The sequence below is a fragment of the Seriola lalandi genome, unplaced genomic scaffold, assembly GCF_002814215.2.
Source record: "Seriola lalandi dorsalis isolate HSWRI2012SDOR001 ecotype SW California unplaced genomic scaffold, Sedor1 jcf7180002054953, whole genome shotgun sequence".
Classification (NCBI taxonomy): Eukaryota; Metazoa; Chordata; class Actinopteri; order Carangiformes; family Carangidae; genus Seriola; species Seriola lalandi.
Window position 1 is genome coordinate 294564 of NW_019525504.1, and position 24438 is coordinate 319001.

The 24438-nt window shown below is 40.6% G+C and overlaps 1 protein-coding gene across 1 annotated transcript in view; it reads right to left on the minus strand.

Moving 5' to 3' along the window:
* syne3 (spectrin repeat containing, nuclear envelope family member 3) overlaps positions 1-24438 on the minus strand; it is a 55085-nt gene that overhangs the window by 17692 nt on the left and 12955 nt on the right. The window contains exons 7-14 of the mRNA XM_023394768.2: positions 21524-21660; positions 16948-17122; positions 12909-13091; positions 10069-10212; positions 9503-9637; positions 7760-7921; positions 4604-4776; positions 1043-1652 (exon numbers count right to left, since the gene is read on the minus strand). Of these exons, the coding sequence (XP_023250536.1) occupies positions 1043-1652; positions 4604-4776; positions 7760-7921; positions 9503-9637; positions 10069-10212; positions 12909-13091; positions 16948-17122; positions 21524-21660 (1719 nt within the window). The remainder of the gene's footprint in view (positions 1-1042; positions 1653-4603; positions 4777-7759; positions 7922-9502; positions 9638-10068; positions 10213-12908; positions 13092-16947; positions 17123-21523; positions 21661-24438) is intronic.

A 24438-nucleotide genomic window follows, 5' to 3' on the forward strand; every position in this document is an offset into this window, starting at 1 on the left:
TCCAATGTTTTGTGACTTTTGAAGTTAAAAGCATTGAACAAAAGTTATGTCCCAGCCGGGTTCATCACTTTTTTTTTTTTCTTTTTTAAAGTTTTTTTTGGGTTAAATCCAATAGTGAGAGTGAGAAAGAGAGAGAGGATGACATGCAGCAAAGGGGGCCCCCTAATCACTTTCTATTGTCCCCTGGAAACACTTCTGCTGTGTAGTGAGTCTTTGCGGATCATGTGTTGTCAAACGGATGAAGGTGTTTTCTGAATTAGCTTTTGTTTCGTCTCTTTGATTGTGTTTTCTTAAGCTGCAGCGCGTCCAGCTCTCAGGGCCACTGTAATAAAAAAAACAAAAAAAAAACAGCTTGAAGCAAAGATGAATCAAATTGTACAGTGTCTGTCCAGCTGCAGTGGTGGATACTCAAGCTGAAACCAGCGGACACACAGTGCAGCAGCCTCCTGCCCTCTGGTGGGAGAGCATCAAAAACCGGACAAACAGACTTGAGGACAGTTTCTTCCCCTGCGCCATTAGAACTCTAAACTTCATAAATGTGCGCTCATAACCCTGTTAGGAATAGCTACTCCGCAAAGCACTTTTCTATTTCTTTCAAGTATTTACTATATTTCCAAGTGCAAAACTCTTTTATGTGCAATATTCTTTTGTGTCCTTTTGTCTGTCTTACGTGTTTTTACAGTTTTTACTGTTTGCACGGATCAGGAGTACCTCTTCGAATTCCGTTGTATATTTTGTACAATGACAATAAAGCCTCTGTATTTCTATTTCTGGGCCTTTCAATGTAAAATGTCATATTCCCTTCCCACTCACCGCTTCATCCTGTTAAATTGCTATGTTGATCTGTTGAATCCAAGTCAAAGACTCTTAAAGTCAGACAGTCACAGAAAACAACTTATTAAATGTATTAAACATGTTTCAGCAGCTTGACTCAGCTCACTCCTGTCACCATAAAGTTTAGTTAAATTACCCAGGAGCCTTCTTTGTTGCTGATGAGTTTATCATTGACAGTAAACTTCTCTCAGCGACATGAACACGTTACCGTTGTGTGTGGAGTCGATGTTACTGATGTCTGATTTGCTGGATCTCGTCTGAACAGCATGAACGCTCCTCCTCCTGGGCTCCGACCGTCCCCGGCCTCCGCACTGCCTTCTCCAGGACTGGTTTTCGCCTCCTCGATGCAGCTGACCATGGTGGTTAATGCTGCCCCCCCTCTGTCCCCCCCTGCTGATTTATCGCTGTCAGGGCTTCTTCCCTGGCTCGCTCTGCTGCGAACAGAGGAATCTACCTCATCTCCTCTGAAGGAGTGCCCACTGTCCTTGTCCGTTCTCGACAGACTCAGATGTTCATCGACTTGTCCAGACAGAAGGAGGTGACCTTCAGCACGGCCCTGGATCCACCCTCCCTGCCCCGTCAGCACCCCCTCTCCTGCCTCTCCCTCCAGGCCTCCTCCTCCTCCTCCTCCTCCTCCTCGTCCAGGCCCAGAACCAGCTCCATACACCTCTGCTGGCTGGTTGCGTCGTTGGCCTCTCTGGCTCCTGGAGCCTCCGGCCTGACCGTCCTCCTCCCCCACACTGAGCTCTGCTGTTAGGGATGTGCCTCCAGCTCTCCATGAGTCAGACCCTGTCTGCTCCTCGGAGCTGTTCAGCAGCCTGAGAGAGAGAGAGACAGAGAGAGGTCAAGTGTTTTTATATTTCACCAGGTCATCACCTGAATCCATCACAATCACATGAAAAGACAGCTGAACAACAGAGGAGCCTCCATCAGCTTGTTTATCTCACATAAAACTCAGCAGCAGTAAACTCGAGGTCAGAAGCGCTCCCGTTGTTTTTTGTTTGTTTGTGTGCATACATTAATAATCTGTACCACCGCCACTTATCTCAACACTCCAGTGACTGAGCTCAGATCTTCCTTCTTGACCTTAGAAAGCAGCAGTTTTGACAAGAAAATTCATGCGAGATTCTCAGTTTGAAAAGTGTCTGAAAGCTTTGTAAACACCAAATAACCGAAACTCGCCATGAATGTTTCAATGCCAGTGACTGGTGGTGGGCCAAACACAACTCCGTTTGTTGAACAATGTTTAGGTGTTAAATTAGGTCAATACAAAATGTGTTTATATGTCTTTATGTTATGTAAAAAACAAAAGCTTCCTAAACATGTTTTATTTTGCTCATTCTAACGTCTTGATCTTCCCGTTTCACCCTTTTTATTCTTCTTTCTATCTATCTATGTCTTGTCCCGACGGCTTCATCAGTCTGGATATAAAAACTATCAAAATGCATCTCAGCTGAGTTTTTGGCTGGATTGCAACAGCATGGAGAATGTCTGTGACTGACTGACTGACTGACTGACTGATTAAGTTACACCACTGGCTGGCTGGCCAAGTGTGGGAGTTTCCCCATTGGCTGTTGCTCTTTTAAAATGAATTGGCACAAACAGTTTCCATCAGGGAGTGTTTACAGCCTGTAGTGTTGACAAACTAGCGCAACTGTCACGAGATTTACAGACTTTTTTCCAACAACAATGACCTCCTTGTGGTTGTTTCCTCCACCAACCAGCCAAGTTACAGGAAGTCTGGTCACAGGCTCTCCTTCCTCAGTTACAGTGTTGAATAATGGCCAGAAGTGTTTTTGCAGAACATTATGATACTTAGGTTTTATATATTAGGATATTAAATATCACCACTTAATTTTATCCTTATAGACATTTTTGTTAAATTCTCTCATAAATAGTGAATGAATTTGTGTAAAGCTGTATTAAAATGCTGTATATGTGAGGAGACACAGAGAGGATGGAAGCAAACGGATAAAGAGCTGAAACCAGCTGGTACTAGGTTGGGTGATGATACCACACGCTGATGTTCCACAACAGTTTACAACTTCATCCCCACACATACATATTGACCTGGTCTTGTTTAGTCATCAGTGTCTCACATCTGATGAAACAGTTACACATTAATTGAAATCAGTGCAGCTGGCTACACTCGCAGTATCAGTCAGGTTTCAGTGTGGACCGGTCTGGGACGTGACGTGACCCCCTGCTTAGGTTCATGTAGTCAGCTGTGATATATATGAGGAGGGGCTCAACATCAACATCTTCCTTCGAATGTCATGCTGTGTCATAAACACTGTCTGAGTCTTCGTTTGTTCTCACTGGAGGAAACATTCCTCTGTCAGATCTCAGTTCAGCCGTCACCTGGGGCAACTCCTCATTACTCAGGACATTCCTTTAGGTGTGGCTGCTGCCACTGCCAATCAATCTCATCTACCTACATCTCCTATATCCTCCCTGGATTCAACACCGTCCTGGAATTCTTTAAAGTCTCTGGGAGTCATGCTTATAACTGCTGGTGATGTTGTGGTTTCTCACTGTTGCCCATTGCCCCTTTGATTTGATCTGATTCTGATCACTGCTCTTATAGGCATCCTGATCTAAGCTACCTTCAGTTAAATAAAGACAAGGCTGAGATAGTGAACAAAGAAGGAAGGTGCCAACCTAGTGCCTACCTGGAGTCTAGAGCATTAAAGACTTCAACCCATGTTAAATAACTCGGTGTAATCATGGATGGGATCTTGGTTTCAGTGTCCACATCAAAGCTATAACTAAAGTTTTGGCATCTCAAAAACAGCTAGGGTCAGAGACCTTGTGTCTAACCAAGAAACTCATTCATGCCTTTATATCTTCCAGAGTTGACTATCACAACGCTCTCCTCACTGGTTTACTAAAGTCAGATTTCATTTCTTAGCACTGATATAGAGCACAACAGCACTGGGACTTTTAACTACATGTATCACTCCGCCTCACCGGTGTTCTATTAACCGTTAATCAGACTATTTGTGTTGGTGTAGCCAAATAAATGATGAAATAAACCAACAAATCATAATCTGTTGTTGCTTATTTAACTAACATGGCGCCTCGTACCGAGGACAATCACAGCCGTGCTGATACTCAGTACAGCATTACTCCCTCTTGTGTGATATGCTTAAATACAAATAAATATGCGTTCCCTTGCCTAATCTATACTGGTCATTACCTTCCTCTGTACCTGTGTTCTGGTCCCTGTTGACCTCTTTCATTATTCTCTGGTGATTGCTGGCCTCATTTTGTTTCCCTTGCTCTATCAGATTTGTCTTATCCCAGACTAATTCACACATTATGTTTCTTATCTAGAAATCTGCTGCTCCCTGTTGTGGTAGGAGGGATTTTCCTGAGCAGCTCATGGAGTGACATCATGACCAGCTCTAACCCCCTAAAACACCTCACATATTTCTTCATTTCTTCAGTTTAAACCAATCAGATTTGACCACGGTGTCAGGAGAGAGAGAGAGGGACGGTGTGCAGCAAAGGGTCCAGGCTGGACTCAAACCCTGCATGTGGCACTTGCTCTACCAAGTGAACCACCGGGGTGCCGCGATGTAATTACTTTCTCAGTGAGCAATGTGTAATGAGTCACTGATCACATTTTTCTGGTAGACACTGATGGAGGACTGACCCTGCTGCTAATGAGCGGCAGCTGCTGCAGACAAGGAACCAGAGTGAGCAGTGAAACCATCGCCACACACTGAGAACACCACATTATAAAGTCAACCTCTATCCCAGGTACCTGTGGAGATTCAGACTCATGTTGTAGAGGGCCAACCAGGACTCTCGAAGCCGTTTCATGTCTCGCACAATGTGGATCTGTCCCTCCTCTGAAGTCTTCTCCAGAACCCCCTGACCCTGGAACTCCATCTGCTGCAGCTGGAACTCCTTCTCTGGGAACTCTCCCAGAGCTCTCTGTGGACAGGGGGGGAAAACATATACATTACAATTATTGATAATTATATATGATTATTTTCAGAGTAAGTCAAGCCATTGAGATAGGCCATCATTTGGCAGGTCAGTGGTTCATCCATTAATCACAGGGCAAGACACTTTATCTCAGACTGCTCTTGATGGTCAGACCAGGTACTTGCTACCATCAGTGTGTGTGTGTGTGTGTGTGTGTGTGTTTATTGTGAGTTTTATGCAGTTGTTTTGGTTTTATTTGCAGGTTGAATGAATGTCATGTGTCATGGGATCCAGAAAGGAAGGAACAACTTTTGATTCTGAGGGAAACTCGTGATGATTATAAAACATGGGCGGTTCTGTGTGATTACAAGTTACAAGTTTACATACACCAGGGGTCTCCAACCTTTTTTGCTCTGAGAGCTACTTTGACTAAAATAAAAGGGGCAGAGAGCTCTTCATGTCTTATATTACTGGTTGCATTTATACACATACCGTATCGGAACACTCAAACTGATCTCCAAACCACATCAGATGAATCAGATCATTTAACAAGTCATCAAATATCAATATCCAAAATCATCTGAGACTCACAACAGACAAGAGACGAGTCATGATTCAGTCAGACCTGAACACACAGACATGAAAACACCACTGCAAATAAAGCTCCATAAATCTGATTAGAAACCAGAGAAGAAGAAGCTCCTCAGTCAGTGATCAGTGACAGTTGTCAGTTCATCAATGGTTCATAACAAACAGGAAGTTAATGTAGATAAATCAGTACACTTCATTTTACAAAATGTAAACAAACATATGGGGCTCTGTGTACTGTCTGTGTATTTGATTCAGTTTTATTTGGAGCAGATTTACTGAGTGAAGTTGTGTTGCTTAAAAATTTGAACCATACATCCATGGTTTGTACAGACTATATTCTCTGCACCTTTGGGCGAGCTCCTCTCAAACAGGGGGAGACCAAGTGGTAGCTCGCAAGCCACCTGTTGGAGACCCCTGACATACACTTAGGTTGAAATCATTAAAACTCTTTTTTTTTAACCACTCAGCAAAGGGCCGTGGTCTGGACTGGAACCTGCGCAGCTGTGGTGGGAGTGTGTATTTTCAGTGCATGTGTTTTCAAATTGATGAAGACATTTTCTGAATTTGTCTGTGTTTTGTCTGTTTGCATTTGTTTTCTTAAACTGCAGTGCGGTGAGCTCTCAGGGCCAAGGTACGTGTTTACAAGGTTTTTTTTGCAAATGATTTGTGGGCCCACAGGATGGGAAGCACTGAGCTATAACCTCTGACCTCTACTGGAAATGGTTTCTAAGCTCATCTACGGATGCTGATGATCAGTGGATCAATGACAGATGTGAGACTTTAAACCACAGAAACACCAAAAGGTTTTCAACTTGTTGAACGCAGCTTTTTTTAATATTCACTTGTTGCTTCATAAGGAGTAAGAATATTTCTGTCGCGCTCCACCACATCATTTCCCGTCTGAGGTGAAGTGTGCGCATTCATCTGTAACCGCTGTTTAAAGTGGGCAAACACGCTGAGGCAAACAGTGTTATTTAGCTGGAATGAAATCCTGCTCTCTGTTTTTTTATTCATAAAATCCTGAACTCCTGAAACTTTCCTGCACACGCTTCGATATATTTGATATGCACTGTACGGTTTAACAGAGCGGCGCTTCTCATCTGTCTCACACTCACATTTAACAACGCCCCCGCTTAATGAGATGCAGAGGTGAAGAGTCTCAGCTCACGCCGGTGATTAGACCGGCAGGTAGGTCAGTGTAGTAATGAAGAGTGTAATTATACAGAGTCTCTGTGGTCTTCTCGTTAAAATTCATGCCCGGGTTCAACACTTAGGGTCACTGTGAGCTGACAGCAGCTCTTTCACAGAGCCGGTGGACAGGACCAATCATGTCAATGATATTAAATCAAGAGCAAGGCTTTGAATGAAGTGATGAGTGATGAGTGAGTGAACCCTGACACCTGCAGGTCTGGACTTCCTCACTACAAGTAAGGCCAGAGTTCCCCAGGCTCCTAATTAACAAGGAGGAGATGTCACCTCTCAAACATGACTTAAGGAACTACACCAGTGCTTTTGCACTTCCATCATCCTGGTGAATTTTATGTGCTTAAAAACTGACATTACTGAAACACAATCTCCCTGTTCATGCAAATGGATCTCTGCATCCAGGGGCGCATTGGTTTCACCTCATTTTAGCACGCTTTCAAAATCATCTCGCAGAGCCTTGAAATTCGCTCAACATGGCTAATGCATCACAATGAAACACACACATGCGCTGGTTTTACCAAGCAGAACACCAGCCTGTTGACGAAGCTGTTCATCCCCTCCTGGCTACTGTGTTTCACAATGAAGCGTCAAAACTGAAATAAATCTGTGTGTTTGAAGTGAAGCACTGTTATTTTTCAGGTGAACCTGAATGTTACAGTTTAAAATTTCAACAGCCAAAAGCTAAAATATCACTACCTGCACAGGACGCAGATGTTAAACAACTTGTACAATCCCTGAAGTCATGTCATTTATATAATATACTAAGATTTATTTCTATATTCTGTTTTTCTGGACTGACAGGGGTGAGCCTGGTTCTCCCATCATCTCCTAACTAATCCAGGTTAACATGTTGTTATCAGGCTAAAATGATCCTATCATTTCTCACCCTGGTAACTTGGTTCTTTAAATTTAGTCAAGTAATCCTGACAAGTGTCATATGACTGGATGGGTGCTGATAAGGACAATGCAGGGTTGGCTCTGCTGAGTATCCTGCAGTTTGGATAGAGGATAAAGAAATCCTACTCTAAAAAAAAAAAAAAAAAAGAATATATCACCATCTTATAAACAAATCCCCACTAATGTGTAGAATGAATCAGATCCATTCAAATCCTGCTGTTAAACTGAACCCCTTCAGTACATAAGGAGTGACTCATGGTGAGCACGGGAGCTGCGGGGACACACACTGACGGACCTGAGCTTCGTGCTGGCGGCCCTCGACGCTCCACTCTCCTGACGGGCTGTGGAAGGACTCCAGCTTCTGCTTCATGATCATCAGCCACTTCTCTACGTTCAGGAGGCTGTCGTGGAAGCTCTCGTGATCTGCGATGTTGTCCTCACTCTCATCCACCTTCACCTGCAAAGAAACACACAATGAAGCAGGACGGTCTATGGCAGGGAGGAAGAATGTGAAATTCATTCAATGCATTGTCAATATCTGCAGTTTTAGAGTCCAAATAAAATTTTAATTCATTTTTATTGCAACATAAATTTAAATCCCTGGTTTTGACTTGTGTAGTTATTTAATAAAGAGCAACACATCAAGCAGAGACTTTTCGTGTGATTAGGGTCATGGATGTGCAGCTGGTGCCATGTTGTTCCATATGGATCCCTTCGTCCTCTCCGTAAGGCCCAGTACCTGTCCATGGCCCAGTGGTTTACCAAACTGTCCAGACTAAACACCCTCCAACATGTTGACTTCTTATTTCTGCCCTGATGAAGACCATATTATAATCAAAGTTATATTTTGGGGATTTTGTTATGTCTTTATTAGGACAGTGAAGAGAGACAGGTAACGCGGAGACAGAGAGCAGGGGAACGACCTTGGGACTCTCTGCTCAGGGCATTAGCACCCATGTGGTATGCACCCCCATTAAACCATTAATACACCTGACTACACTAAGTCCTTTTACAACTTTTCTCTATGCTCTGCTTAAAGAACTTTTCTTTTTCACAGAGAACACACACCATCAGTTTAGTTTGGTTCTACGGCAGCCTCAACCTCTGAGGAAGGGCAGCACATATTGTTCACTCAATCATACCGCTTATCTTTACAGGCTGAAGCCACTCCCAGCTGACATTGGACAAGGGTGGGGTCACCCGTCTACCACAGGACTGACATGTAGAGACTAAACAACCATTCAAGCTCACATTCACACCTAAGGGGCCATTTAGAGTTGCCGGTTCACCTGCATGTGTTTGGACTGTGGGAGGAAGCTGGAGTACCCGGAGGGAAGAACATGCAAACTCCACACACAGCTGTGAGGTGACAGTGCTAATCACTGCACCACCGTGTCGGTGAGAGGAGCCCAGACTGTGATAGGTATCAGTATCTATTCATCACCACACCCTGTGATTTACATTCCACTTTATCTTTTGCACCATATGCTGCTGCACATGAAGCAACGCCTACTGATTTCTGATTAGCAATTGCAGTTGCACTTATGCTAAATCTGTTTCCAGGTCTTAGGGAGAACCTTTAAGCCTCTTGCGTCTCCAGAGGGAGCTGAGTGAAGTCTGATAAATGTTCTCAGTGACGTTCTGTGAGTCTGCGTCTGCTGGGGCAAAAGACTGTGAGTTTGAAGTTAGCAGATCTCTTCTCTGCTGGAGAAAAGCAGCTCCAAACTACATTAGCTGCTACTAGCATAACACTTGAGTTATGCTAGTTATTCTTCTTCCATTGACAAGAAAGAAGAACATTTAGAGACAATGTCTCTGGTTTTGCTGCATCAATTTTAATTATCCATCCTCTGAAGGTCTGAAGGTGTTGGAGGAGTACACGGCTAAATCTTCTTTTAATGAAGAGTTCATAGATGTTTTTAATATAAAAATGCAGAAGCCTAACTTCTGGGTGGAGCCTCCATTAGACATTAAGGACAAGTTGTTGTCAGAGAGAACTGATTTAGGATCCGTGTCAGACTGCCCCCCCTCCTCTTACCCTGACTGCCTTGTTCAGATGTCTCCAGTCGGCATAGAGTCTATCAAACTGAGTCCTGTTGCTCTGACTGGAGGAGACCAGGGTCTCCAGAGCTGTGATGTGGGCTTCACAGTCCTCCAGGTCCTTCTGGATCACCTGAGGACACAGAGTTACTTTCAGCTCAGGACACATGAAGTGAAAGTTGATAACATTTCATATAACATTATTAAAAATGTCTAACCTTTTGATGGTAGGTACCATATCCAGTCTGATAATCCTCTATAATGAATAAATCAATCACTGTGCCACAGTTTTCACATTGATTGATCACCTGACTCTGAAATCTGATTCTCTGTGTGAACTGAAATGACCAACAGCTGCATGAAAAAACTGGTCACTAGTCACTAGTGCGTTTCCTCTGATGCTGTAGGTTCAATACGAAGAATCTTTTAAACTGGAGTCAGATTTCCATCTTTCTTCCCTCCTCTAACTCTGCAGAAGTTACATCTGCTCAGTCTGCTGGAGGCTGCAATATGACAGTCTCCCGCAAACATTTTGGCCCTGGTCTGACCTGGGATTTCACTTACCCTGAACTGGTCGGACTGACTCTTCTTGGCCAGGATGTCAGGCTGGAGACCATCTGCCGCCAACACTCGGTCTCGGAGGTGGGCCAGTTTAGAGCGAATCAGCTCGAAGGCGTCACCAAAGTCCTTGGTTCTTGAGATTAAGCCCTGACAGAGGGAGAGATGGAAGTGTGTTGTTTACCAGTTGTAATGAAGGGCGGTCTGAAAGAGGAGCTGGAGCCAGTGGTCTTCTACACTACAGCTCTTTGTTACATCTCTTCATGTGATAACTTTGATTTATAGACCTGATACTGTGCAGGATGTGATGGTAAGCTGGAGTCTGTGTTTCCATCCAGTGGATAAGACAAACAAATAAATCTAGAGGAGGTGTGGTTAGATCATACCTGCATCTAGACTGATGGCCGCTGTCATTCAATTACATTTACATGTACTGTTTATTATATAACAGTTAGTTCAGACCAAGTAATTTGATTGGACAAGAGACATTCCAGAGTGCTGATAAAAGCAGAGCAATAGGGGGAATGTTGTTGTACCCAAAGGTACATTTTTCAGAAAAATACCCTGTAAGGTACTGAAATGGTCCTTAGGGTGTTAACTGTTTACTTTTAAAGGTACAAAATGGTACATAATAATATTTTTAACAAGATGAAGATACACACTAATAAATGAAAGTACAGCTTGCTTGGTTGCACTCAGTGATTACATTATGGCTCCATAGGTCTTATGCTTCAGGTTAATGTTGAAAAGCTGCTTTTTCTCCTGTGCTAGAACTTGTTTTAAGGACAAATCAGTTCTATCAGAAAAATACATTAAAATGCACTGAAAATTGATTAGTTTACATATAAAATGTTGATTTTGATAAAAGATATAAACTAATTGTTGTTGTTGTTTTTTTTTTTTTTTTATAAATTTTGGTCAATAACTGTAAAAGATTTTGTCTCTGAATCTAAGTGAATGTTTTTGCCTCATAGAGGTACAAAATGCCTCGTGTTGTGTCATGAGGTGTCGCTGCAACTGCACCTCAGAAGGTACCAATCCTGGGGGCCCCTCGGTGGTCACCTGGTAGAGTGCGTACCACATGGGTTTAGCCCGAACCGCAGCGGCCATGGGTTCAAGTCCAACCCGCGGATGTTTTTAGGTCCATTCCTGTACTTTCATTTCTTAGTGTGTATAGAACACAAAAGCACTGGGACTTTTAATTACATGTATCTGTGTTCTATTAACTGTTAATTAGCGTTACAATAACGGTCGTTATCTGTCTCGGATTGTAACAAACAGTTGTGGAACTATATGTGTTGCGTAGCCAAATAAATGATGAAATAAACAAAGAAATCATAATCTGTTGTTGCTTATTACTGTTAACCAATAATGCGCTCGTAGAACTGAATATCACACTTGGGGTTGAGGTGTGCTGAATGTCAGCACGACTGTGATTCTTTGATGTGTTGATGTTCAGTACAACATCACTCCCTCTCGTGTGACATTGCTTAATTGACGACAGGTTCTGAAAGTGATGTTCACAGGCTGAAGTTCGACTTACAGACTGGTTTAGCTCCAGAGGATCAACGAATGGACACCAGGCAAAATTGGACTGAACAACCAAAATCTAAATTTTGTAACAATAAGACTTTGTCTCTACGTTGATATTTGATTGTTACTTGTATAGCAAAAGTGTGTTAAAAGCATCCATGGCAAAAACTAGAGAATCAAGATGGATAGCTGGTTAGCAACAGGAAGAGTTAAAAGGAAAGAGTCAAGAGTCAGATGGTGAATCTACAAGTGATCAAACAAAAAAGAAAAACTGAGCTTCCTACATGTTTCCTTTGCTTTCAGTTCAATCGTTACCAGTGAAATAAAAAGTGCTCTGAGAAGTCTTTATCTGGCCTCTGTGTTGTTACAGGGTCAAATGTGGGCTGCCGACATTTTTAAGATTTTCAAGTGAGTTGAGAAAAGGTTGGGAACCAATGTCCAACAATTAGCTCGCTATCTTTCATCATGTACAGAGGTGAGTGGTGAGGAGGCGGCAGAGACTTTAAAAATGACATATCTATTTCTATCAGGGGACTTTTATTTTATAATTTCACATTTATTTATTTCCAGAGACTTATATTTCCAAATGCCACCTTTATTTCCCAGCTCTTTTTTATTTCCATCTGTTATATTCACATGATGGCCGTATCGGTGTATCCCTAAATTTTATCTTACTTGATTAACATGATTAATCTAGGCGTTCTTCTTGTACTGTGGAATCTCTATTTGAAAAATACATGTATATACAGTATATTAAGTTATTATAATTATAAATGTTATATAAAAGGAAGAATAAATGTATTACCAAGTATTAGGGCCACATTGAGGAAAAATCATCTGAAATTTTGGACAAAAAGTCATAATATTACAAGAATTAAAAATGTAAAGAAAAAAACATAATTTTTGGGAATATTACAAACAACCAATATGGATGAAGTATTTCACCTTATTTTTGAATCTACTTACTCATTTTAAAGCAGGTAAACGCTGCTGCTCTTCTGATGTTTCCCCTTTAAAGCAACACCTAACCTAAAATTACGAACTTATTCACGTAATATTATGACTTTTTTTCTCTCAGGTTGTTTTTCCTCAATGCGGCTCTAACACTCCATCGTATAAATGAGACGTGGGCATGTTGAGGATTTCAGGGTCCAGAATCAGGCTTTCAGCAGTAGAGTGAATTTTTACATGGTACAATTTTTAAAAGTTGATACTACTCAAGTTCAAAATAAAAGATCACCTGTCTTCTTCTACCTTGTTTATATTCAGATGTCAGATGCAGTGAAACCAGATGAATGGCAGCATGCTGTTACCTGTAGCCTGCTCTTCCTCTGCAGCAGCTGGGTGTGCAGCAGCTCTCTGTTCTTGACGGCGGTGCTCAGTTCCCCCTGCAGACCGTCAGACCTCTCGGGACCAAACACAGAGTCTAGCAGTTCTCCCTTCACCTGCAGCAAGCTGAAACGCTCCTGCAGCTGGACGCTGTCCCTCAGCAGACGCTACCACAGAGGACAGAGGTGGAGAACACATTCAGTATGTTGCTCTTTAGACAATATGGTGTAAGTGCAACTTACAAATTGCAGCTTTTCTGATAGGTAAAAAGGTAAAATATGTAATTTGTGTGTCAACATTTATAAATGTAATAGTAATATATTGCGGTGCTACAGGCCTAAAAATCCTATTCTACAGATGTAAGGGAACGTGCTAATCCCTGAATTGGATTTATTTCATTGAGTAGAGCTCAGAGCCTCTCAACAATGATGTGCAATGAAGCTTATGTAAGATTTTAAACTGTGTCTCTGTGAGTATCACAGCTCAGAACCGTGAGTGTATTCTCTATAACTGACGCCCAGATATATTCTCCTATCTGATTCTCTACATCGATCTGCTTTCAACTCTCAGTTGTCAGAAGAAAAGAATAGAATAGATAAACTGTATATAATAATATATATAAGAAATAAATCTTCTTGGCACGGGCTGTTTAAGAATGTCTTTGTAAATAGTGGAAAACATGAGACTGCTGAGCCCTTGAATGACTCCATTGTTCTTCCTTCTTATAGTCTACCAAGCTGGTCCAGACCATTTTCCTGCCAGAGCCTGAACACCAAATCCTGGCATGAGGGGGAATCTGAATTTTTCCATATGGGACACAGAAGCGAAATTTTTTTTAAGTCCTTTAGTCAGGACACCACAGTTTCTGGGCTCAACATCAATCCACACACACAAACAAACACACACACACACACATACATACATATATACATTTATATACTGTAAATATATCTGATTTTTTTTTTTTTTTATTATTGTAAAGCACTTTGAGCTCCATCTCTTGTATGAAAAGTGCCTTATAAATAAAGTTTATTGTTATTATTATTTAAATTCTTCCATTCAACCCTCTCAATCACTTTTAATGAATCCAGAGACATCAGACCATGAACATCATTATCACTGGTTAGCTGCATTATGTTCAGAAGCCTCCTCATTATGAAATTCTTTTCTTTGATAAAGCCTGTTTGATCAGGTTTGATTAGTACTGATATTAGTGGTTCAAGACCTCAGCCCAAATCTTTGCATCTACATTAATGAGCGTTTCGGGCCTGGAAGATGCTGGGTCTTCAGGGTGCTTGATTTTGTTTTTCAGAATCAAACAGATGTTGGCTGAAGATTATTAACTTTTGTCAGATTTGTATAATGACTTGTAAAACAATGCAAAGAGAGAAAGAATGTATTTCCTGTCAAAGTGTCTTCTCGCTCCTGAATCTCTAACCCCTGCTGTATTGTGGGTTTGTGTGTGTTTAAGCAGCCGTGCCAGATATTTACTAGGTTTGTTCCCCACATAGTTTTAAGATCAAATCTCTTCATACAGATCTTCATACAGAACTTCATACTGAATTTTTATGTCTCAACTACAGTTATGCCACAGTGATGCAACTCTTACACAGGCTTTGACTTTGAAATTTCCTTTACTGTAGACTTGAAATTACAAAGTCATAAATCTTTCTGTTTTCAGAAAGGTTCATTTACTGACCTGCCGTGTGCCCCTCCCCTGATTTTCTTTTTGTTCCTTTTCCTTAGAGGCATTTCTCCAGATCCAGACTACATATTAAATGACATTGTTTATTCTTGTTTTATGTGATAGTTTAACAGAAAACAGAGGTGTCTTTTGTACAGTCTCCTGACTGTACTCGTTAGATTTGTGTCTCTGATGCAACTGAAGTGAGAGTGCATTGAGGTTTCCACTAAGACCGGGTTGAACAAAATGAAAACAACAACTTTTTGAGTGTAAACATGTTGTATTATATCTGTAACAGTGTCATCAGAGACATGATCTCACTGTTTATCACATGTTTTCTCTGTTTAGCAGAAAACAGTTTCATGAATTATGTATCAGAGAGAAGGTTGAGTGTAAACCACTGGCTCTGTGTGTTCACTGTGATTCAGAAACGGCAGAAAGATGTTTGACTTGTGTTCAGGATCACAGCTTGAGTAAACTGCTGGTTTATTATTTGCAGTAGAGGTTTCTGAAAGTTATCTGAAGTTGCGTCCACACTGAACCTGACGTGCTCAGACTGATTCAAACTGGTTTAATCCCCTTCATTTAGCTCGGTGTGAAACCTGGGGCCGGATTCACAAAGATATTTCAGACTGGTCTGTCGTGTTGGTCCAGTCTTAATTGTGCTCACAGATGAGTCTGATGCAAATTTCACAAAAATAAAGACTGACTCATTTCAAGACAAAAACATTATACACCTCACCCCCAGGGGCTGCTTTAACAAAGACAGACTGTGACTGTGTCTTAGAAACAACAGTCAGACTTCAGCCGGACGTCTGAATTCATCTGTTGCAAAAAGCAGTTTAGTTCGTGACTAGCTTAAGTTGGATGGTGGTACAATGAATTCTGGGTAAATTTTCTATTATTCTATATATTTTCAATATTAAAAAAATGGCCGACTGAGGAACAGAATCCGACCACTGAGCTCCAATTCAACAGTTACAAGGACATTTTACGAGTGAAGAGTGAAACAATACAAAGAAAAATCTGTCTCTAAAAACTCCTTCCCCGGCTCAAAATGAGTCAGTCTTTATTTTTGTGATATGGTCTTACTTGCATTAATTCTCACCTATGAGCCAAATTAAGACTGGACCAACACTACCAACCAGTCTGAAAGATCTTTGTCAAACCAGCCCCTTAACCTCAGGCTAACTCAGGCCGAAGACTAATGTTACCATGGTAACAATCAATGAAACATGCGCTGACCAACAGGAAAATATGTCTCATAATGTGTGGTTTGCTGACATTGTTATGGAGAGAGCAAAGACAAGGGAAAGAGTTGAGAGACGGCAGAGATTGCTGGGTAAACAGAGCTCTTCGGTTGGATGTGGTTCCTCGGTCGGCCATTTTTTTTATCTTGAAAAGGTCTTATAAATTACCCAGAATTCAACGGACCACAGTGCGGTTTAAGATAATCCAGAACTAAACTGCTTTGTGCAACAGATGAATTCAGACTCAGTCTGTCTGAAGTCGGACTATTTGTTCTATCTAAGCCACAGTCGAAGTCTATGTTTATGAAACACAGAACACTTGAAAACTGGGTCTTGGTTCAGTATACGCAGTGAAAGCAAAGCGGAGCGATCACAGGATTTCATCACGATCACGATCGACACAGCTACCTCTCAAACTCATGTTTGAATCTGTCTTTTACATTATCTAACTATTAGTTTATTCATTTTATCATATATTTATTCATCATATAGTCATTGTATAATTGTATTATGTCTCACACATTAGTAAATAATAATAACATAGAAGATATGTGATTGTAGCAGGAATTCACTACTGTTGAATAATCTGTTTATTGTGAACCATTAAAGAAGCCATTTATATTATCATACAAGGTTGCTAAGTAACCATGGTAACACAAATGAATGTCTGTAGGTGAGTGCAAAGATTTTCTTGTCAATGAGAAAGACATCACCAACACTGGCTGATGAATCTTTTATCTGCCTGACCTTCAGCTTCGGGAAGTTACTTTCTTTTGTTACTTCCTGTTCTTCCTTCCTATTTGTAAAGAATATAAATAATGATAATAACTGAATTATCATCATCAGACCTGTTGATACTTTTCGCTACAGAAACATCAGCTGCTGATGATGAACTCCAAATCTAACAGTGCACCAGTGACGCTCCTTTCAATAGGACAGGTGTTGTGGTCATGTGATCTCCTTCATGTTTACTCTTCTTGGTCCATTTTGCAAACACAACAACAGAGACAACTCTCACCACATGAACTGACCTTCAGGTGTGCAATCTTGTGTGTGTGTGTGTGTGTGTGTGTGTGTTGTGTGTTTTACCTCTATGTTCTGGACCAGCATGGCGATGTGGGAGAAGTCGGTCACCTCGGCAGAAGCCTCCAGCACCTGAGAGACCATGTGGCTCCACTGGGCGTAGACCAGCAGCGGGTCCTGGAGGATGTTCCTCAGGCCGGACTCTGACTCTGAACACAGCCTGGTCGCTCTGGATTTCACACTGCAACACGAACAACAAGAGATTTACAACAAGGAAGACTGGAGCACAGATTTACAATGCTGTTAAGTGTTAATCATTCTTATATAAACAATAACAGAACTGATAACAGCCATTTTTATTATCACTAAAATGCTTAGTATTTACAAATCCTGAGAGCCAATCAAAATGGCAAATTTATGTTAATTCCTTTTGTCATTATTTGGTTTTAAAACCAAAACCAGAATTCACCTGATTTTATTTGATTTTTAATTCTAAACCAAAAATTTCTCATTTGGCAGAGACAGTAGATGGGTGGACAGACATGAAGAGGAAGTGAAGTGTAAAAAAGTCAAAATAAAAGCCCAGAAAAGATAAAAGTGGAACATTAAGCACACAATCTATACCAGGGTAATGTTAGAAGATAGACATAAGAACGAATGAATTAATGAATAAATAAATAAATGCATACATAGGCTACACAATTAAATATCTTCTATTGATTTGTTCTTTTAATTTAGACATGAAATATCTTTTATCAAAAAAGTCTGGGATGTATTATTTAATTGCGTAGCATCAATTAATAGCCTATATATGGAAATAGCCTGTATGGTCCTTCCTATACAGTGTTGTCTAAAGCCTCAGGTGAACAACGGTCAGACTCAGCTGTCTGAAACGTTTCATAAAAGATCTTTTTTTCTGTTTTGTTTTTTGTTTTTAAATTACAAATGAATTACAGATTATCTGATGATACCCAGATCCATAATACAGTTTTATTTGTTTTTAGCCATTCTTCAAACACAAGTCTGTTCAGCTGCTCTTTGATGGAGGGGTTTGTTGTTCTGCTAAACTTGGCCAAGTCATAGTTCTTCTTTAAAAGCTCAGGTGATTTTCAAAGTGTGTGTGGGATCATTGTCATGTTGGCGATTTTGCTCATTTTTCTACTCAGTATTTGAACATTCACGGTGCCAACTACATGTGTCATCTATCCTACACCTTTTACTCTCATCCAGCCACGTATCAGCTCCAACTCCATCTCCATGTTTCACTGTTGGCAATGTGCAGTCACTGTGGTGGTCCTGGCCAGGTCCACACCAAACATGCTGGACTTGATCTGATCCAGACACATTTAATTTGGTTACATCTGACCAAAGAATGAGCTGCCAACATTCATCGGGCTTCTTTTCATGTTTAATCTCGCAGTTTTGTGCAGTTTCGTTGAGCAATGGTTTTTCTTCTTGAACGCCGACCAAAGAGGTTAACTTCATCTCACATGGGGGTTTTGCACTTTGATATCTTTTTCTTTTGCCTCCTCTGCTTTGTAACATCAGTTAGCTTCATTTTAGATCCCCACTCTGTTGCTTAGAGGAGCTCATGAGAGTTACTAGGTTTGAAGAGTCAGAGACTTTATCAGCTCTGAAATAATTCATCAGACAGTTCTTAATGACAGTTCTTGACCTTACAAGTCCCTAATGAGTCACATGACACAGGGTATTGTGTATACCGCAAAAAAAAAAAAAAATTCAAGTTCATCAAAAAAATAAAAAAGAACAGTGTATAACATTTGAAGGAATGTATGTTTGCCACATGGGTTGTACTTTGTCATAGTTCATTCATTCTCTGCCTGCCTTTGCAATAGTACTAACACTCCTGTCAAAACACTAATGTGGTCAACAAGATTCACGTTCCTGCTCAATAATGTTTCATATTATTCCACAGATTAACTGCTGGTGGCAGTGACACGTGAAGAAACCAGAAACCCAATGAAGACTTCCAATTTCTGTGAAAATGGATGTAAACTGTTCGGGCTTGTGTATGTGAAAGAGATGAGAACATACATGTGTGCTGGTGAGAAACAGTGAATGTAATGTTTAGAAGAAAAATTTCACTGGGTACCTTTAAAGATAAAGTAAAGCGACACGGATATTTATAAAACCTTTCTAAGCCATTTCACTTAACAAGAGCATTTGCCAGAGACATCCGTGACTGTCAGAGTGTGACTGCAGTTTGTTATAGAGATGCAGTTAAAGTCCCTCCAGTCAGAAATGTGTTTTCTCATTGTTCCTTGACTGTGATGTCTGAGTTTCACAGAGCAGAGTGATGTATGTGTGAGTTTGTTTCTCTGTGCTCGTATTAAATCTCAGTTTGGATAATTTCTATAACATCATCACTGGTTTTGAAGCAGTGACGGTTGATGGATTCAGAGGCTGCATTTGAAGACCGACTGTGTCACAGAGGCACGACTAAACTGTTTTATTACGAAGGCTCCTTCAAACGTCTCCTTCGTTTCCTCATCCACCTGTGAAGTTTTGAATGAAAATAACATGGCAGCAAACAACACTGACAGAGTGCTCGAGAATGATACTTTTAAATAAGCATTGGGTTTCAGCTCAGTTCAACAGCTAACGGTTCAACTGTTAAAACCAAGGGCCTTAAAACCTTAAAACAGCATGAAAAAAGGTTTTCATGCTGTATGAGGTCAGACAAATAAAACCTATATCCACTGATGTATAAGGCTTGGAGCAGAGGTCTGTGGAACTTAGCACTAACTGACTCACTGAAACAACACCTCTGAATCTCTGAATGTTTTTATTTTCCTTTACAGTCACCACCATGTTATATTGTTCTTTCCAGGAAACTCAATAAATGATTAGGAAACTATTAGGACCCATTTAACAAAGTGTTACTGCCATTTATTAGTACAAAGGGCAAATGGGGTTAGGGAACATAATTAGGGCGTCAACATAAACAACCTGATGCCTAATGGTTTGGTGTATCTAACAGAGCAAAACAGGAAGCAGTCCCACTTGTCTTCACACGACTTTATTTTAAGCTTTTTAACCAGCGTCCCACTTAAATCATCATTACTCCCAGCTTAAGGGAACACGTGGCTAAAATAAACTAACTCATCTCTGGATCATTCCATTAAGCCTCACAAATCTCTCAAAGTAGCACTAAAAGCTTCATGACCTGCTGCAGGGAATTCAGACATGTGGAATATTTATTCAGTTTAAGTAGCTGATATTGTTAAAAGACAAAGATAAACACATGTAATAGTGACCTGATTCATTTCGGATTATTATTATCAGGTAGAATCTTGGGAATGGTTCCCAACCTCATCAAATATTTGCTAAACATTTTTGCTTTCATGAAGGATGCTGAAGGATGCTGAAGGATGCTGAAGGATGCTCTATAGCTAATTTCCTCCTTCAAGACAACTGTACGGGGTTGAATTCTTATATAAATATACATTTTATTAAGGCTTAAAGTTGTGTACAATTGAAGGTGTGGCCTCTTTGAGTGAGAGGTGGGTGAGCATATGTTCTGTTCAAGATGGCGACGACGGACTAGCCCATTCTGAGCTTTGAAACCGCTCTTCGGAAACCTGTGGGTGTTGTCACAGAGGCTACGTCCATCTCTATTTACAGTCTATGATTTTGACTGATGGTAATTTTGTTTGGGAACATGTGAATATGAAGCAGTAAAACACAGAATCACCTCGCAGGATAAAGGTCTTCACGTGGGTCTTGCGTTAAAAAATGATATTGATAGTATTTTCACACAGTGCATATCTCTCAATTCATTTGTATTATATCACAGTAGCACACACCAAACCTTGCATCGGTACTTAGTACTCCAGAAAAGAAAAACTGCACAGAGCATAGAGAGGAGGAACAGGAGGAACAGGACTTTAAGAAGTGCTCAGCAGTTCCAAGCTGCCCGGGGCTGCTTCAGTCTCTAAAAAATGTGCATCCAATTAACCCCATGACCATGGTGTACATCTTCCTCCTTGTACATGTGCTGGTAGAACATGTAATATCCAAACAATATGATGACATCCTGATCAAAATCTGTAGTTGTCAAAAACTCCACACAACCTTTAATTTCCTCTTCTTTGATTCATTTGACATACCTGCAAAATCATGGGGTGCATGAAATTTAATGAATTTATTATTTGGACTTTTAAAGACATTGTAGGTGAAGAGTAGTGGTGAGCAACAAAATGTCGGACAAATGTCTGAAAGAAGCGTCAAAGCATCAGAAAGACACCAATCACAACTTCTAGTCAGGACTTTCACAATAAAATCCGAGCGGAAACTAGATGCAGAGATTTGTGAATTGGGCCTTGATTGAGCTTTTGGTCAGATTGCCCACCCCTAATGTTGCATCTATTGACAGAGTGTGGTAAATTACACTTTCACATTTACATTTATTCTGAAGTTAGACAAAGTAATTAAAGGTCAGTAAAGAGAAGACCATTCTCAGTAAATGAGGACTGAACGAAATAAATTGAAACTGTCCTGAGGCGAATCCAATCATTTCACTGCAGATAAGTTTAACAGGACATATTATGTGGTCTTCATGTGACCCACAAGGTTCTGCCTTTCAGGGTTTTTAAACAGTGGTCCACTTCCTGTCACATACCTTTGATGCTCTTTGACCACAGCCAGGACGTCATCAGAAAGGTGTCGTGAGTCCACTGAGAACCTGAAGAGATCCTTAAGCTGAGCCTTGAGGAGTTCCACCTGGGACTCCTCCCCTGCCAGAGTATTCCTCACACCCTGCAACACACAAGCAGAGTCAGCCTTATATTTGCATGTTGAGCTTCCTTAATCCAACCACAGTAATAATATGAAATATTGAGTATTGACATTAAAAATATAAATATAAAATTAAATCTATGTAGTGCAAAGACAAAAAGTATGTGTAAAGTGTATAATGATCCATGTTACTTGGACTTGAACATTTTCATAATTGAGGAAAAAAAAAATTAATCTTAAAATGGCACCACTGTCTCCTATTATTCTCCCCTTTCCCTTCTTGCTTCAAGAAACAACAGTGTGCCACCTCTGTGGCAGTAGACATCATGACGAGTCATAGCAGGAACAACATAACATAATAACATAACATTAATGATGACATGTGGCACTCAGCCATTGTGGACCGTGCATCTGGCATGTAGGCGGATGTCATTACTAATGAGACTAATGCAGACAATAATCTATTCGCTTTAGGTGTGTCAACATGAAGCACTGACATTGTTATCATTAGTAGTCTTGTGAGTTGTTACTAATTGACACGACTAAATGAAATGTAGCTGTAATTAATTTAATTAGCTGCAGCTGTGATCACGTGCACTGACACATCTGTGCAAAGAGTCTACTGAAAACCAGAGCTGCACTAATGTGAAATACATCAGATCAAAATATTGACACACATCTGTTCAAGTGTTGTTGTGTCTGAATGTTCTTTTCTTTCTATGTGAAACACAGAATGTTTGTTATGTGAGAACATTTGAGTCAGTCGTGTCAAAAATCCATTTAACTGTAGAGTTTAATGACTCACTACCACATGAACTAGTGACCAAACTTCCTTTAAAAGAGCATGTACCATGCGCTAAGGCTGAGTCCATATCAAGCATCAACCTCCAAAGCTCAAACATGAAGCCAACACACAAGTACTAAAACCTGCAGTTCCTCTAACGACCACTAGAGTCTGGCTCCAACAGTGAGTCAGTCCCCATAGACTCCCATGTTAAAATGTCCAACTTTACAGCAGAAATAAACATGTTTACAGCCTGGTACAAAAAACAGTTTTGGTCCCTACAGCTAATTTCGTCCTTCATGACACCTGTTTATACAACTCACCTGTTTACATTTTATTAAGGCTTAAAGATATGTATAATTGAGAGCAAAAAATGAAATATATAGTGCTTGGACTGACCTGCCTGTGGAGATGAGGCAGACTCAGTACTTTCTTAAAACTAATTTGTGTGTGTGTGTGTGTGTGTGTGTGTGTGCGCGTGTGTGTGTGTGTGTTTTATACGGCATCTGCTCCCAATAATTGTCCTTATTTATATTGAAGTATATTGTCTGTCCTCCCTCTGTAACTCTACCTTATTTTTGTCCTGCTTTTGATCATTGCTTTTGATTAGTTTATCCAAAGGTCCCATATAAATAAAGTTATTATAAAGTTATTATTATATTATCTTTAAAAAAAGAGGGCTGATTTACAACATGACAACATACTGCAGTTGCTGTTCATGTTGTTTTCATTTTTCACATGAAGCAGGTTATAGACGGACACTCTCAGTATGTCCTATGCAGGTATGTCAGAGAGGAACTCAATGTTCTCACATTCAAGAAACTAGAATGAGTTCATCACATTAGCCTTTCAGTCCTCAGCAGGCCTTCATATCTTCGTAACTATAACTCCTTTAATGCACAAATTACAAAGTGGAAACTTTCAGCAGGACCTCTAAGATTACTGAAGTACTCTGATATATGGCAAACTAATGAAAGCATATACGCACTTGACACAGAGAAGTGAAAATCTGTTCTTCCTGAAGCCAAAAAGCTTGGGATGGATTCTTTCCAGCCAACGAAAAGTGCTCTCATGAATTATTAAATGCACTTATCTAATCAGAGCATACAGTTTCTTTACAGTGAGGACCATTAGCGGAGCATGTTCTATAATTATCGTGTATTGTAATTTTTAAAGTATATTCTGGGTAGCGACATATTTCAGCTACGATGGCATATTTGCAATGCAGATAAAGTTGAGTTGTTTACACCCTATTTCTCATATGAAACTAAAAGTGAAAACAGATTGTGTCACGGCGAGGTGACAGCCTGTCGAGATTTGCAGCAGATGATAGACAGATGAGTCCGTCACATCGCTCTGCATTCCAGTCACACCCAGCAGAGGCAGCTCCACAGGTCCACAGGTACTGAGTCTCTGCTGATTCCGACTTTTATCTGTCACGTGCTGCAAATGTGTGTATGAAACACATAAAGACTAAATTCTACAGAGGTAAAGCATGTCACATTTATTCCCATTATTCTGCTACACGATGTGAAAGGACTGCTTATCAATCCAAAGCCAGCAGGGACCTGCCAGACATAGAAGTGGATGAAACCAGTGCATGTCGCAGCGTGAAGCACCCAGGCAGAAATAATAATGACTGCACACCTCACTGAGGTACTGAGTGGATCCACTTAAGTCATGAAGCAGATTCACTGACAGGGCTGCAGGACTCAAGTTTCCAGCGTGTGAAATATACTATGATGGAGTCAAGATTCATCATGCCAAGGCACAGAGGTTATTTCCCCTGCTAGAGGGACTGGAGAAAGAATGACGATATGAGATGTTATGAGAGAGGAAAAGAAATAGAAAATGAAGACAGGCAGCCACAGAGGACAATGGATAATGGTGAGATCGTGGAGGAGAGATGGAATGCAAAGTATGTTGGTATGCTGGAAAGCAGTGGAGTTAAATTAGCAATGCAGGAGTGAACAGTTATCAAACCTATGACAGAACATTCACCCTAAAGCCTCTTT